This window comes from Mus caroli, unplaced genomic scaffold (genome assembly GCF_978045245.1).
Source record: "Mus caroli unplaced genomic scaffold, Mus_caroli_1 scaffold_16, whole genome shotgun sequence".
Classification (NCBI taxonomy): Eukaryota; Metazoa; Chordata; class Mammalia; order Rodentia; family Muridae; genus Mus; species Mus caroli.
In genome coordinates, this window is record NW_028227271.1 from 19464844 (window position 1) to 19479380 (window position 14537).

At 51.5% G+C, this 14537-nt stretch overlaps 1 protein-coding gene across 2 annotated transcripts in view; it reads right to left on the bottom strand.

The window, feature by feature from the left end:
* Positions 1-5900: 5900 nt before the first annotated feature.
* Positions 5901-14537, bottom strand: part of Arhgap8 (Rho GTPase activating protein 8) — a 47800-nt gene continuing 39163 nt past the window's right edge. For both annotated transcript variants that reach the window (XM_021183014.2, XM_085831497.1), the window contains 5 exons: positions 12014-12087; positions 11355-11432; positions 10513-10641; positions 8167-8270; positions 5901-6312 (listed from right to left, as the gene is read on the bottom strand). In XM_021183014.2, coding sequence (XP_021038673.1) covers positions 6016-6312; positions 8167-8270; positions 10513-10641; positions 11355-11432; positions 12014-12087 — 682 coding nt within the window. In that variant the 3' untranslated portion in view covers positions 5901-6015. The remainder of the gene's footprint in view (positions 6313-8166; positions 8271-10512; positions 10642-11354; positions 11433-12013; positions 12088-14537) is intronic.

The window sequence follows — 14537 nt, forward strand, 5'->3', positions numbered from 1 at the left end:
TCCCATTCTGACTTTGTCTTTAACTCACTGATTTAAAAAAAATTTTTTTTTCATATACTTGGCTTCTCCACCCCCCCCCCCCAGCAGATGTCATTGATTTCCAGGATCAATTTTATTCCATTTATTCTTTGCTCCATTTTACCTCCCTCAATTTACCAGAGCTTGTTGTTGTCGTATGACCCAGACTCTGGTCTACACTGGCAGCTGCATCCCGTGCACTGAGGAAGAGCACACACGCCTCTGTTATTTAGTATGATGCTCTGTAAATGTGGGTTAGGTCCTGGAGTTCAGCTTGTTTATGGATTCACCCTTTGTGCACACACACACACACACACACACACCACCACCACCACCACCACCTCTCTGTGCCTTTCTCCCTTCTTCAAGCACTGAAGGCTGACACCCAGGACTTCACACATACTAAGCAAGTGCTCTACCACCAAAACATATTCTCTGCATGCCCCCACTCAGTTATTTTTTTTTCTGCTTAGTGTGGGGGGACAGGGTGCGGGTCTGTGCCGCAGACTATCCCCTTTTTGGGTCTCCTATCAGCGTGGAACAGGTCTCTGGTTGCAGGTGGAAAGGAGTTGTGTAGAATCTGAATGTAATTTGTTAAGCATTAGACTTTTTATACAGAAAAAAATAGGGAAGTTGGCTGACACACCAGCCAGGTACAAAGAGGTTACTGGATTCTTACACAAAACAGAGGAATGCTAACACAGAAGGACTGGCAGGAACCAACTGGGATAAAATTCAATGTTTAACAACTGGGATCAAAAACAGCTCCACCTAAGGTCCACTTAATCTTAGAAGCCAGGGTCAAGGGCTTCGTGCCCTTGCCATAGTTCCTAGTCTAGTCTCTTGTATAGTCCACCTTCCCCCTAGGCCATTGTAAATACTTGTGTATGGGTGTAACTCAGCTATCTATAGTTCTAAGTATCTACTCTGGTTCCTTCTTAGATCACAAACTTCCTTCTTCCTAGATAATGGTAAATTTTTGTGTAGGGCAGTGACTTAGCTAGCCCAGGGTCGGATCAAGGACTGCCTAGAATCTAACTTAGCTATATGTCAAAATATCAATCCTTAGGAGCACTTATAATAAAGCAATATTAAGGGAAAGCACACAGATCCGTTTACCAACTAAAGCAAGGACATTGGAGCATTCTTTATACAGGATGCCATGATTCCAGGAGACTAAGTTTCCGTGAACTTTTCGCCTTGGGACAACACCCAGGTTTTCGGGGCCTGTCGTGTGTGTCACTACTGGAGTGGATGTAGCAGATCTGTGTACATGTGTGGGGTCTCCCACATGTCATGGTGCACCTGTGGAGATCAGAGGACAGCATGTGAGAAGCAGTTATTTCCTCCCACCATGTGACTCCCAGGAACTGCACTCCAGTCACTAGACTTGCTGGCACTCTCCTTCACCCACTGAGCCATCCCTCACCACCCACCATTCACTCTGTAATAACTCCTTCTGCTCGTATATCATTCAATGTCTATGAGACCACTTGGCGATGAGCCATCTTGGGCTTGCAGGCATGACCCTGGGTGATGTTCTCCTGCCAGTTCGTGTGCCATAGAGGTGTGACAGTGCTGACCAGCAGGGATGGTCACCAGGGGAAACTGTGATCCAAATCAACACACACAGGTCTGTCCTGGCCATACTAAATAAATGCAGGATACTCTTCAGTCATGCTGGTGACACACCTTGGCTTACCTGCTATTCCTGATGGTCAGGCCAGCTGTATCTACATGCAACAACGCTCTGGTCTACCTTCCAGGTCATTCCTAGACACTGCTGATTTCCAAAGCTTGCTGAGTGAGTGAGCTCTCTTGGTGTCTGCAGCACTCTGGGCTTCAGTCGTCAACTTTTATTTTCTGACTTCCATTTTCCTTCCCAGACATCTCCCACTATCATGGAACCTTAACAGGCGTGGGTCTGGGGAGGTATCTGTGGTTCGTTCTATGAATTCATTCTTTCTCTGAATGTCAACCACAAGTTCTGGGCAGCCTGCCGAACCTCTGCAGTCAACTGGCAATCTCTGTCATCTCTGCAAAAGTGAATGCTTGGATAATCTATCCCCTGTGTCCGGGAGATGGGGACACCCTGGAGTCCTCATGCAGGCTCTGTTGTCATTGTTTTAAGCTGGGACATGTCGTGTGCTTCCTACGTGTGACCGCCATAATCACTTTCTTTTGCTGTGGGAACGATGGGGAGATTGTACTGAGACACAGGAAGGTGACGGGGCCACGCAGCGCTAGGCTGGGATTCCACAATTACCGATTGTGAAGGGAAACTGTTATCAAAGGAGCGGCAGGAGACCGTCTTGGGGCACCTCTCCAAGTCAGGAAATTTGAAACATATATTTCACAGACACGCATTTCCCTGTAAACCCCACTGCATAATGCATGAGGCTTGATTTAATGTCATTGTTAATTCGGGGCTCACAATGGTGGGCTCTTAAGGGAGCCATCATTTTTCTTTCTTTCTTTCTCCCTGGCAGCAGAACTCTGAGACCCTTTGGGGTTATTCAGCATTCTGAGAGCACAGACGCCATAGAGGGGGGGTGGTGCAGATGCACGGTGGCCTTTCCAGAGGCTACGAGCAGGACAAGGGGGCTGGCTGCCTTGGAAGGCCATACTGAGCCATGCTGGAAGCCCACTTTGTTTGACTGTTTGGGGTCAGAAAGGGTTGGGGTTGTCAGAAGGAAGAAAGGGAGGAGAGAGGGAGGAAAGAGGAGGGAAATGAAGAGAAAGAAAGAAAAGGAGGAGAAAGAGAGAAGGAAAGTGAGAGATAGAGAGAAAGAAAAAAAGGGAAAAAAGAAAGGAAGGGAAACAAAAGGAAATAGAAAAAAGAAACAAAGAAAGCAAAGTAAGAGAAACAAGAGGAAAAAGAAAGGCTTTGTAATAGAGGAGCAGGAGGAGGAGCAGGAGGAGGAAGGGGAGAAGGAGGAGAAGAGAAGGAGGAGGGGAAAGAGGAAAAGGAGGGGGAGGAGGAGAAGAGGGGGAGGAGAAGGAGAGGAGGAGGAGGAAAGGAAGAAAAGAGGATGAGGAAGTGGGGAGGGGGAGGAAATGAAGAGGGGAAAGAAGAGGAGGAGGGGGGAGGAGAAAAGGAAGAAGAGGGAGAGGAAGAGGAGGAGGGGGAGGAGGAAAGAAGGAGGGGAGGAGGGGGAGTAGAGAAGGAGGAGAAGGGGAAGAGAAAGGGGAAGGAAAGGGAGGAGGAGAAGAGGAGGAAAAGGAAGAAGAAGGAGGAGGGGGAGGAGGAGGAGAAAAAGAAGAAGGAGGAGAAGAGGAAGGAGAAGGAGGAGGAGGAGGAGCCATCAGTGTCATGAAGCCCAGGAGAATCCATGTGGCCTCGGGTGACCTGGCAAGACAGAGCAGCAGGAAGCAGACAAAACACTACACAAAGCCTGGTAGGCAGGTAGTGGGGCCCCTGACACGTGTGACTGGAGATTGGCTAGGGGCCCAAGGGCACCAAGGACTCTCTCAATACTGGGGTCAGGCCAGTGCCTGAGTCTGGCCCCTGAGCTCAGCAGCAGTGCAGGCCAGGCTCTCCCGAGCTCCTGAATACAGGCAGGACGTTTGCTGAAGGATACTTCAGCCCAGGGCCACTTTAGGCTGCCAGCAGAGGTGTGACAGTGTTGAGCAGCAGAGATGACCACCAGGAAGACAAATCTACTTTAATCTCAAAAAAATTCTATGTGGTGTGATACACTGTCATCTACAAGCCCACCCTCAAGAACTGCAGGGCTGAGTAACAGTCTCCCTCCAGTTCACCAACAGCGCTCATGTTCTAAGCATTGGGTTTTCACTTTGCCCATGCCCAGTCAGGGATCAGACAGAGAAGAGCAAGCTTGCTGAGGCTGACCATGCTGGCAATACTAGCTCAGGTCTGTATACTGCCACAGAGCTACAGTTTCCAGAGATGAAAGGGGCCTGCGGTATAAGCCCCACACTGTTCCAATGGGAAGAGCAAGCTTGGCCTCTCCCTTCGTCTCTTCTCCCCCTCCCTCCAAAAGGAGCAAAGCAGATGCCTACATGGGTTCAGTCACAAACTAGGGTCATCTTGAAAGAGAAATCTTAATTGAGAAAATTCCCCCATCCTGTGAGTGCCCTGCCCAGTATCAGCAGTGCCCTGGGCAGGTGGTCCCGGGTGCTATAAGAGTGCAAGCTGAGAAAGGCACGAGGAACCCACCAGCGAACAGCTCCTCCCTGTCAGCTGCCTCAGTTGCTGTCTCCAGGTTCCTACCTTGGGTTTGTGCCTCGGCCTCACTTCACAAGGGACTGGAATCTGTAAACTGAAGTTAATTTGGGCCATGGTGTTTTTCAACAGCACGGTTCTGTGTATGCTCTTTCATGGGTCGTCGAGTTCTCATTTGTGGGTTAGGTATATGACCAGGGACTCAGACTCACCCCTTGTTCACAGTGAGAAATCCTTTTAAGCTGGGCCCGATCCCTCTGTGTCCTCTGCATCTCTGAGGTAGATGAGGGAACATGTCAACAGTTGTCTACCGGAGAGGGAGCTGCTCTACATGATCAGCCAAACCCATGCTCAGAAGTCGGCTGTTTGCAGGGCCACTGACCAGCTAGCAATACTGTCTGGGCCAGAATGACAGTTAGCAGGGCTCCAGTTCCCAGGCAGGTCTCCACCCTCTATGGAGTCTGGCAGTGTGAGCTACTGAGAGAGGCTGGCACCCTTCAGGGGTGCAGAATGTCCTCCACAGGTTCCTATGGATAAAACGTGGACCTCAGTTTCTGGCAATGTTCTGGAAGGTTCTGTAAACTTTAGGAGAGGAGGAAGTGGGTCGTGCAGGAGGGGGCTATGAGGCTCATAGCCTGACCTCACTTCCTTCCTGTCTTGATTCTGCTTCTTAATCTGCCCTGTGAGAAGTCCTCACAACCACAGCCTAGGGTTCCTGTTTCCATTCCTTTCCCACCATGTTGGACAGGCACTGGAGTCACCCCCAAAGCATGGGACAGCTTCCATCCAGGCTTGGGGGGACTGATAGCAACTATCTGCAGTGGGCTTTCGTCCTCCTCATCCATCCCCTTCTGTCTGCAATAGAGTGTGAAGGCAGCTGGCACAGGGCTCACCCAGTGGTAGCTGTTAGCTGTAGTGATCCGGATTCCGGCAGGAATCATGTGATCCAGGCCTAGCCCTCCAGAGCATCCTCTAGCCAGTGATTGGTCCAGGATGGACACGTGACCAACGCTTGTCCAATCAGAACAACGTATGGAACTTTCTGTAGGGGACTTTTGCTGCATTGTATTTAATGAGGTAAATGGCCCATCCTACAACCCTAAGAGGACAGTCTGTCCGAGGCCAAGAAACCCGGAGCCCTCTGGCAGGTTGGCTGCCAAACAGTAGCTCCACTCCTCTTCGGGAGTCTCAACAACGCTCAACCTTCCACTGTGGCCAACTGGCTTGGCCGTGGACATCCTTCTCCACCGGTGATGCTCAGGTGAGCATTGCTGTCCACGATCTCAAAGATCTCACAAACCTTGTGCAGCACCTCTGACCAAGATACCATGTTCCCCATGCCACCTGCTGGAGGATAGGAGTAATTGACCAGACAGCGGAATCTCCCCAGATGCTAGCCAGCCTAGCCCCGGACTTGTGTGTGTTCCCCAAGAACCCTTGACCTGTCAGGTAACCCAGGGACTGTGACCAGTCTACAGCTGTGTCAGTCACTGGGTTGGACGGCCTGCCACATAGCACGGCAGCCAACAGTGACTGCTCTGGGCCCCTTGCCAGCAAATTCACATTTCCCTTTAGTCACGCTGAATTATGGCTCAGAAGAGTCGCCCTCACACATGTATGTCATTTCAGACATTTCCCAGAACCGTGATGGACCCAACAATCAGAAGCACAAAACCCCCACTAGGAAGTTCTAGGTTCATTTAATTCCTGTGTCTTCTTAAAGATAGTAAGTTCATAAGACAAACAGGTACACAGATGCCTAGATTGGAAGGGAGCATCTCCAGTCTCCATCTTGAGGTGTCTCAAGCTAGTCAGGAGATACGGAGGCGGGACAGGTATGGTGAGGCCCGGGGAGTGCCCGTCTTCATGAATTCTTTGGTAACAGGGCCAGCCTGTTGTACTTCCACAGTATCCCGGGTGTGCTCCCGAGGGGCCTCCTGGGAACTGAAGACTTTGTCATAGTACTCTATCAGCAGCTCTGTGAACAAGTTCAGAGGTACCAGGGCGCTCAGGGAAGCCACCCCCTGGGATGGCCAGATCAAGTTCAGTCCAAACACGCACGCCAGATTAGAGCTGTTCATCTTGTTTGAAATGCTCTCCAGAGACACCTGGAAGAGGAAATCCAAGAAATGAAGCCCCGGGCATCAGCAGTCTGGACTCCACCCTCACCCCAAGGGAGACTGGCATGGAAAGAGAGCTCTGGGTGATTCTGTCCACACCCCTGACGGGCCAGTGTGGTGGGAAGAGCTCTGAAGGGGGAGGGGGTGAGCTGGGGAGATGGTGCTCTTTGAGTCAGGCGCTTGCCACACCAGCTTGTGTTTAAGCCCAGAATAATCCAAGCAGAGTTCCAGGCCAGTGAAAGACCCCATCTCAAACACCAATGGAATCATTGAGAATGCTCAGTGGGGCCGGGCGGTGGTGGCACACGCCTTTAATCCCAGCACTTAGGAGGCAGAGGCAGGCGGATTTCTGAGTTGGAGGCCAGCCTGGTCTACAGAGTGAGTTCCAGGATAGCTGGGGCTACACAGAGAAACCCTCTCTTAAAAAACAAAACAAAACAAAAAAACAAAAACAAACAAACAAACAAACAAAAAAAAAACCCAGAGAATGCTCAGTGGGTAATGGTAAACTTCTGCAGAGTTTAGCAATCTGAGGGACCATGGCCTAAGAGGACCTGCCCCTGCAAACTGTATTCTGACCTCCATGTCTACATTCTGTAACATGTGCACACACGTATAACCACACATGAGCACACACATAGATAATAAACAGACAAGTAAATAAAAGAATTCTTGAATAGAGGCCTCAGCCAGTATCAAAATCCTGTGTGGCCATGTCTCCACTTGGGGGTCTCGGTTTCTCAGTTCTCCCATCTGTAAAAGGTTCTGGCCTTGATACTGTGGGGACCCTCTGATTCCACCATCTAGGATATCCTGGGTACCCCATCAGCATCTCTTGCACTTTGGCAGACTGGGTTGAGTCTGGGGGACCAGCACTGAAGATCTAAACCAGACACCCTCTGGCTTCTGTGATATGGCTGGGGAGGTGAGTTCAGGCCCCTGGGTATAGGAATGAGAGACAAGTGCTTTCTGGGCTGGGGGCTCCCATCCTCCTGGCTATCACAGCCACCTGCATAAGTAGGCTTCGGTACTCCCCACTTTCTAGATAAGGAAACTGGGCCCTGAGGCTGCTGAGTCCTTGTATAGGACAAGCCCAGCTCACAGCAGCCTTTGAGGAGGAGCTGAAGAGCCCCTTCTCCAGTAAGCCAGCACGAGCACATCCTTGCCTGCGTGAAAACGAACCAGGCAACAGTGAGAGACAGAACTGCTTATGAATGTAGGGGTACAGTAGAGGGCAGTGGGGGGAGATGGCTCAGGAGCTAAAGCACATGCCACAGAACCTGGGTTCAATTCCCAGCACCCACAAAAAAATGAGTGTGGTGGTACATGCCTATCAGAGCACTGGGGTACTGGAGAATAAAGACAGGCAGATCTCAGGAGCTCACTGCTCACTGGCCAGCTGATAATGGCTGACTGAATAAATGAGCTCTGGGTCTGTAAGAGTCTTTGTCACTAAAAACCAAGAGGGAGTGAGGAAGTCTCTGACATTGAGCTTTGACCCCCACATGGACAATCACACACGTTCATCCACGCACACACGCATGAACATATATACTCATACACACAACACAAGGAAAGCCAAGAATGTGACATCATACGACAGACTGTCTCCTCTGCCCTTCCTCTTTCCCATCCCTGGGCATCGCATCAGACTGCCAGGCTTCTCAGAAGAGCCAGGCTGGCCCTTGAGGGGAAGTCCTTTGGAGGTTAAAGAAAGTAGACTTGGCTATGACTTTGGACCTGAGGCAAGCAGGACCCGTCTGTGCAGGGACTGCTGTCAAGAGGCCCTTCCTTCCTTAGAGCTGGCCTTCCTTCTCCTGGGAGACAGCTAGTCGCACTTACCTCATGCAGGAAGCCCATGAGGTAGCGGAGGACGGCGTAGTTGTGTTCTGGGAGGCTCCGCAGGATCAGGCGGCAGTGGGTCACACGCAGGCTGCTCTCCACACCTGCAATGGCATGAGGCTGCTGGCCAGGGCAGCACAGTCCCCAGGACGGCCTGGCCATGTGGCTCTGCTCAGCACCTTATTACTTCTGCCAGGCTCCTTCCTCCTCTACATGATGGCTACAGAAACTGCAGCCTGCTGGGAAGCACGGCAGTGAGTCACTCAGCAAACAGCAAATGGCTAGTCCAGGGCCAGTAATTTACACACAGACAGCTGTCCACATCTGGCCCGGCAAGTTTCTCTCTTAATAACAGTCTTGTTTGCTCTTTCTCTCCACCACGCCCCCCACCCCACCCCCAGCCCCGTAAGTGCTGGTTTTAGAAGTATGCACCACCATGCCAGCTCTCAGTAATATTTTACTTGAACACAACCATGTTGTGTTGACACATTGCCTAGGGCTGCTTGTGGGTTACAAGGATGGAGCAGCAGCTGATATGGAGACTTTGTGGTTGGGGAAGGCTCAGCATTTACCCTCTGGCCTCCTTGGAGACAAATGCACCTACCTGTGATTCTCCATGTACATAGACCACTGTGTGGTTCCTGGGAAAAATCTCGCTTTCGGTGTGGGCGTGGGATGTAACTGTTTCATGCATAGACCCTCAGTCCCCTTGGTTGCCCTCCATTTGAGCTTTGAGACAGGTTCTCATGTGTCCCAGGCTGGCCCCAGACTTACTATGTAGCTGAGGATAACCCTTGAACTCCTAAGCCTCCTGCCTCCACTTCCCAAGTGATGGGATTACAGTTGGATGCCTCTGTGCCGGGTTTATGCAGTGCTGGGCATGGCAAACACCCTACCAGCTAGTCTACATCCTCAGATCCTCCATTTGAGCTACAGCCTCGGAGGAAAGACTAAACTAAAACCAAATGCGGCTGCAGAAGCCTGCAATCTCAGCACTTGGAGACTGAGGCAGAAGGATTAGGAGTTCAAGCTCAGCCTGGACTACCGAGTGAGACCATTTCTGAGATCAATTTTTTAAAAAGAAACAGAGCAAGTCACTCAATGGTTCCAGCTGAAGCACTCAAAATCACCCGCGAGCTCGGTGGTGACACATACCTTTAATCCCAGCACTTGGGAGGCAGAGCAAGGCAGATGGATCACTAAATTTGAGGCCAGCCTGGTTTACAGAGTGAGTTCCAGGACAGCCAGGGCTCCACAGAGAAACCCTGTCTCAAAAAAAAAATTATTTTTTTCAAGCAAAACACCCACACACAAGCATTTACACAGCTCCCTGAGATGTGGGTACACACACCGGCATGCATGTGATCCTGTTCCCGAGTCTCCAGCCTCTGACTCATCATCACTGTCCTCCCACTAAGCCTGTGCAGTGACCAGGAGACCCTGGGACTGTATGCATGCCGCTGGCAGGACACAGGATTCCTCATCTATGAAAAGCTTGAGGGCTTTCTAATAAACGCCGTCATCTCCAGGAACTGAGCTGGCTTCTTTAGCAATCTCAGTTGTCAAAGACTTGCCTGTGATTCACATTTCCAGGGAAACAAGGGGCCACCAGCCCTGGGCTGTGGATGATACAGCATCAGGCTCCTCTTCTTAGAATGATGGTCATGGAGAGAACATGGGAGGGATGCAGGCCACCTTGGCTATCATGGTGGTCCCTTTTAATCCCTCTCTGGGAAGCAGGCAGAGCAGCCAAATGTCATGACACTGATTCTGTTATCAGTCAGCTGAGCACGGTGTCACTTGTTTTGAGCCAAGGATGGCCTAAACATCCTACCTCTACCTTCCAAGTGGTGGAGTTACATCTACATAGCCCCATGCCTACTTTATTCAGTTCTAGGGAAGGGATCCAGGAGAACACTCCATCCACTGAGCCCCAGAGAATGCACGTGAGGGAAGTGAGTTCAGAGGAGCCACAGAACTTGCCCCAAGTCACATGACTAACTATCGCCTGGAAAAGCCACAACTTGAGACATGGTCAGCTCCAGACTGGCGTCGTAAATTCCCCTGGAGAGGGTTCACCAGCCTCCGTAGAGACTACAGCCTTCAATAAGCTCATGTATTCCACAGGGCCCTCAGGAAGAGCCGGTACACTTCACTTGAAGGAGAAGTGCAGCCACGTGCACTGGTACAGCCTCACTGAATGAACAGAGGAGTGGGCCCATGCTCCCCTCCGCTGACCCACAGGGACCAAGGTTGGGTGGACACTGCCTCAGCCGTGAGAGACCAAGGCTGACCCGGGTCTGTAGCCAGGGACACGCCGAGGCCAGGGTTCAAGCGGATACATACTGGTGATCCCGAGAATCTGCTCGTAGGCTTGGAAGGTCAGCAGTGGCTGGGGCAGCTCTCGGAGAAATGTCTTCAGGATCACGGCTGGGAGGTGCATGTCTCCGTAATCATCAAAGTTCACGGGCTTCCCTGAACACAGGACATGATGTGACGATTTAGCACCACACTGGCTTGAAAACTCGATGGTGAGGTATAGGTCACAGTTGTGTGCTCCTAGGGTGCCTCGGTCGCCACCTGGATTTGGGGTTGCTTTTCCCCTACCAACTTCCCTCTTATTGCTATGGTTTTCCTCTTTTAGGGTGCCCACGGAGTCAGCTATGGTTCCCTTGTGATTTTGCTGCGGATGGGGGTTTGAACTCCAAGGTCAGGGCCTTGGCTTTGGGGCTGCGCACACAGGGCTCTGGACCATGTGGGGGCGGGGCTACTGTTTGGGCGGGGCTTCCTGCGATGGGTATGCAATCACAGGAAGGGAGTGGGTGGCTCCAGCAGCACTAAAGAGCAAGTGTCCCTGGGAGCAAGGCAGCTGCTTGCTTAGTGTTACTTTGGGGATACTCCCAATTCGGTTGCAGGGTGGGGCCTGCCTTGGACATTGATTTTCCTACCTTGCAGTGTTAGTTCGAACTGTGTGGCTACCTGGTGTTGGAGGAGAAGGCGCATGGGCAATGAGAGCTGGGGCAACCTGGCCTAGCAGGCTGGAGTCTGGGTACAGTGGTTAGGGCACTGGCAGCAGCCCCATCCAGACCTGTTTCTGGGGTTAGGTAGGGTATCGAGTTACACCTGAGGATGGGGGTGGGGACGTGGCAATCGGGAATCTAGCAGGAGGTAGGAGCCCGGGACATCACCTTGGTCATATAGCCGCTGCACCTGGCGGACAGTCTGGGCACTGGCCGATCTCCGGAACAGGCCCTCGGTGCGCAGTCCTACAGGAAGAAGAAACCGAACATCTCAGATCCCTGTGCTCTGGGCTTCCCACGATTCTGTGACTCCCTTGTCTGTGGCATCAATTGCCTGTGGCGACAAGTCAAGCTTTTCCAGTCATCTGATGTCCCAACTCCGGTCCCTCCCTTCTGCTCTAAGAGAAGGGTGTGCAGAAACGCACAGGCCTGTGACCAGTTGCCCCTGCCTCCTAGCAGCTTTGTGACCCTTAAGAAAATACTCAGCCTTTCTCTTCTTCTATCCATCACCAGTTGGCTGCCTGCCGGACAGACCCCTGTAGGCTTCACAGCCAGGAGAGGAAGCCAGGCCCAAGAACAGCACATGGGGACACTGGGCAGCAGCCTGGAGGTTGAAGTCCTTTTAGTAACCCCTGCCTCTCCTCCCTAGCTTTCCCATAGACCCACATCCATGTATACACACCCCAGGTGACCACAGGGCCTTTGTACCTGCAATGCTTCTTTCTGCCTTCCAAGCCACAGGGCATATGCACCCATATACATGTGTGGGATGTTCGGGAGCTGAAATGAAGCCCCTTTGAGTGTCTCGGCCAGAGGCAGCTCCTTACCTTTTTCTCTCAGATATGTCACCGTCCAACGCAGCACTGGAGGGATGAGTTCACCTTGATTTTTGTCTCTGAGGCTGAGGGAGAAGAATGTACTGGCTTATTCATTCCAGACCTTGATGGCGGGCATGGCCAGGGGAAGGTTCTCAGATTCCCCATTCCAGAGAAGATACAACATCAAGGAGTCTCCGGGGAAAGAGATAGCTTCAGCCTCCATGAAGCAGCCATGAGTGCCCAAGCTTTGGAAGGACAACAGAGTGCCAGAACTCTACCCAGAATATGGTGTGGGGAATACTGGGGGCTACTTCATGGCAGGGTTTTGAGGGATGAGTAGGAGCTTGCCAGACACTAAAGTATTACAGTCAAGAAGATAGATGAATATCTAACTGTGAACATGGACCCAGGAGACTAGACTAGGTGCCCATTTAATTGTAAAAAGTACTTGCTGGGCATGGTGACACACGCCTTTAATCCCAGCACTTGAGAGACAGAGGCAGGTGGATCCTGGTCTACATAGTGAATTCTAGGACAGCCAAGACCACAGAGGGAGCCTGTCTCAAAAAAAAAATAAAACAAAGCAAAAGTACATGAGAAAGACATGGGCCCCAAGACACAGCAACAGCAGACAGACAGAAGGACTCAGTGCAGAGTCTGAATCCTCAGCATCTAGTGCTGCCTGGGACCTCGGATAAAGGAGCTACAGTGTCTTGGGATAAGTGTCTCTGTGTCACCTTCACTTGCAGGGGAGTTGCCTCTCTGTGCGCTGGCCATTTGCTGGCCCACACAACCTGCTATGGGACATAAGCAGACACAATACACCTGTTTTGTATGGCCTCCTGAATAGACCATACTTGCTCCAGCCCCACCCCCAAGCCCCAGAGAGAAGAGATGTCTTAGGTAGAGGCCACTCCTCTGGCCTGGGTGTCAAAAATAATAAGATACACAAAGTAAGCTGAACCCCAGTTGCTCCACACACTTCACGGAACCAGGAAAGATGCCTATGCTGAGAGGGAGACTACTTGTTACACAGCATCGCCAGCCCCAGCTGACTGATACACACTTGCCACTTGTAAGGCCAGGCCCAAAACTGCAGGGAAGGCCTTCAGAGTCCCCCGAATAGGAAGGTAGATTACAACACTGAGATGGGAAACAAGGACAGGTATAAATACAGAAAGCACCTATTCTGTTTCATGAAAGTGAGATGAATGTTTTAACTTGACTGGTACTTGGGTGGGGAAACTGAGGCACAGATTAACCGGTTACAAGACTCGCTCAACTGAGCGCAGAGCCAAAATGGAGTGTGCGTGGTGACCTTGGTTCTGCCAGTCAAACCTAGCACCGACCTCCCTGAGTCCCCATTTCCCCTTCTGTTAAGTGTCTCCAGGCCTGGCTGCAGAATCATCAGGGTGGCACACAAGTAACATCCTCCAAGGTAATCCTGTTACTCACTCCATAAGCAGCCAGCAAACCTACTCTGCCCCCATGTGGGCTGTCCTGGGATGCTAGGGACAGGCAGACCTTAAACACTTGGCTCAGTTCAACGCGCAATGCTCACGTCACACAAGCAATGGTCTCTATGCATCCTGACTCTGTGCGTGGTTTGGTGGTTTGGCAGAGATCTTTCTCTCTGCTAAAGACACACATGTAGGACCCTGAACAGTCACCATGAGGCTGTCCCTGCCTCTGGAGAGGCCCAGGAATGGATGGGCCCTTCCTAGCCTGCCCTGTGTCAACTTCCTAGTTGCCAGCTGTCAGGGAGGAGGTGATGTCTCTGGAGAGGGAGGAACAGGGCAGCAGGAGCCGCACTGCTGCTTTCTAGGGAGTCTGATGGTCTGGGCCGGCCGTCTCCAGAGCTCTGTTCTTGACAGCCAGTCCCATAGCCTCCTGAGCCTCAGTCTCCCAGTTTTGTAAAGTAAGGGTACTGACAGCCCCTCTCCCAATTCTGGGGATGCAGGCATATTCTTAAGCAGGAAGGCTTAATAGTATCAATGATAGAAATCATTCTCGTGCCAGGACTGAGCGGGGTCCCTAAGCAGAACACAAATGGCCTGTGGCAGAGGGAAACAAGTTGACCAGGCAAGCTGTGGTGACCTTTCAGAGAGTCCTGCTCAGCATGCAATACAAGCCTGAGCCACTGGAGACACATTTGCCAGGTGCTTCCCCCCCCCCCACTTTACTACTTAAAAGCAGATCTTTGGGTGGGCAGAGCCTTTGGGACCATTCAACCTGACCTCTCTGTTGGCGGAGAAAAAAACCCAGGCTCTCTTAAGGGAGAAATCTTTCCAAAGTCTCTGGTCCACTAGTCTGTGGACCTAAGGAGTGGCGCTCTGCCTCTATCTGTCAGCATTCATAGCAACCAGGGACCTGACTGGAAGTCGCTGCTAGAAGCAGGACAGCCCCTCCCCCCAGTTCTGAGTGAGTCTCTGTAAACACCCCACAGTCCCAAGCCCTTACTTGGTGACCCAGAAAGAGGCATGTTCCCTGGACTTGCAGAGTCAGTGCTGAGAATAACAATTATCCCAGGCAG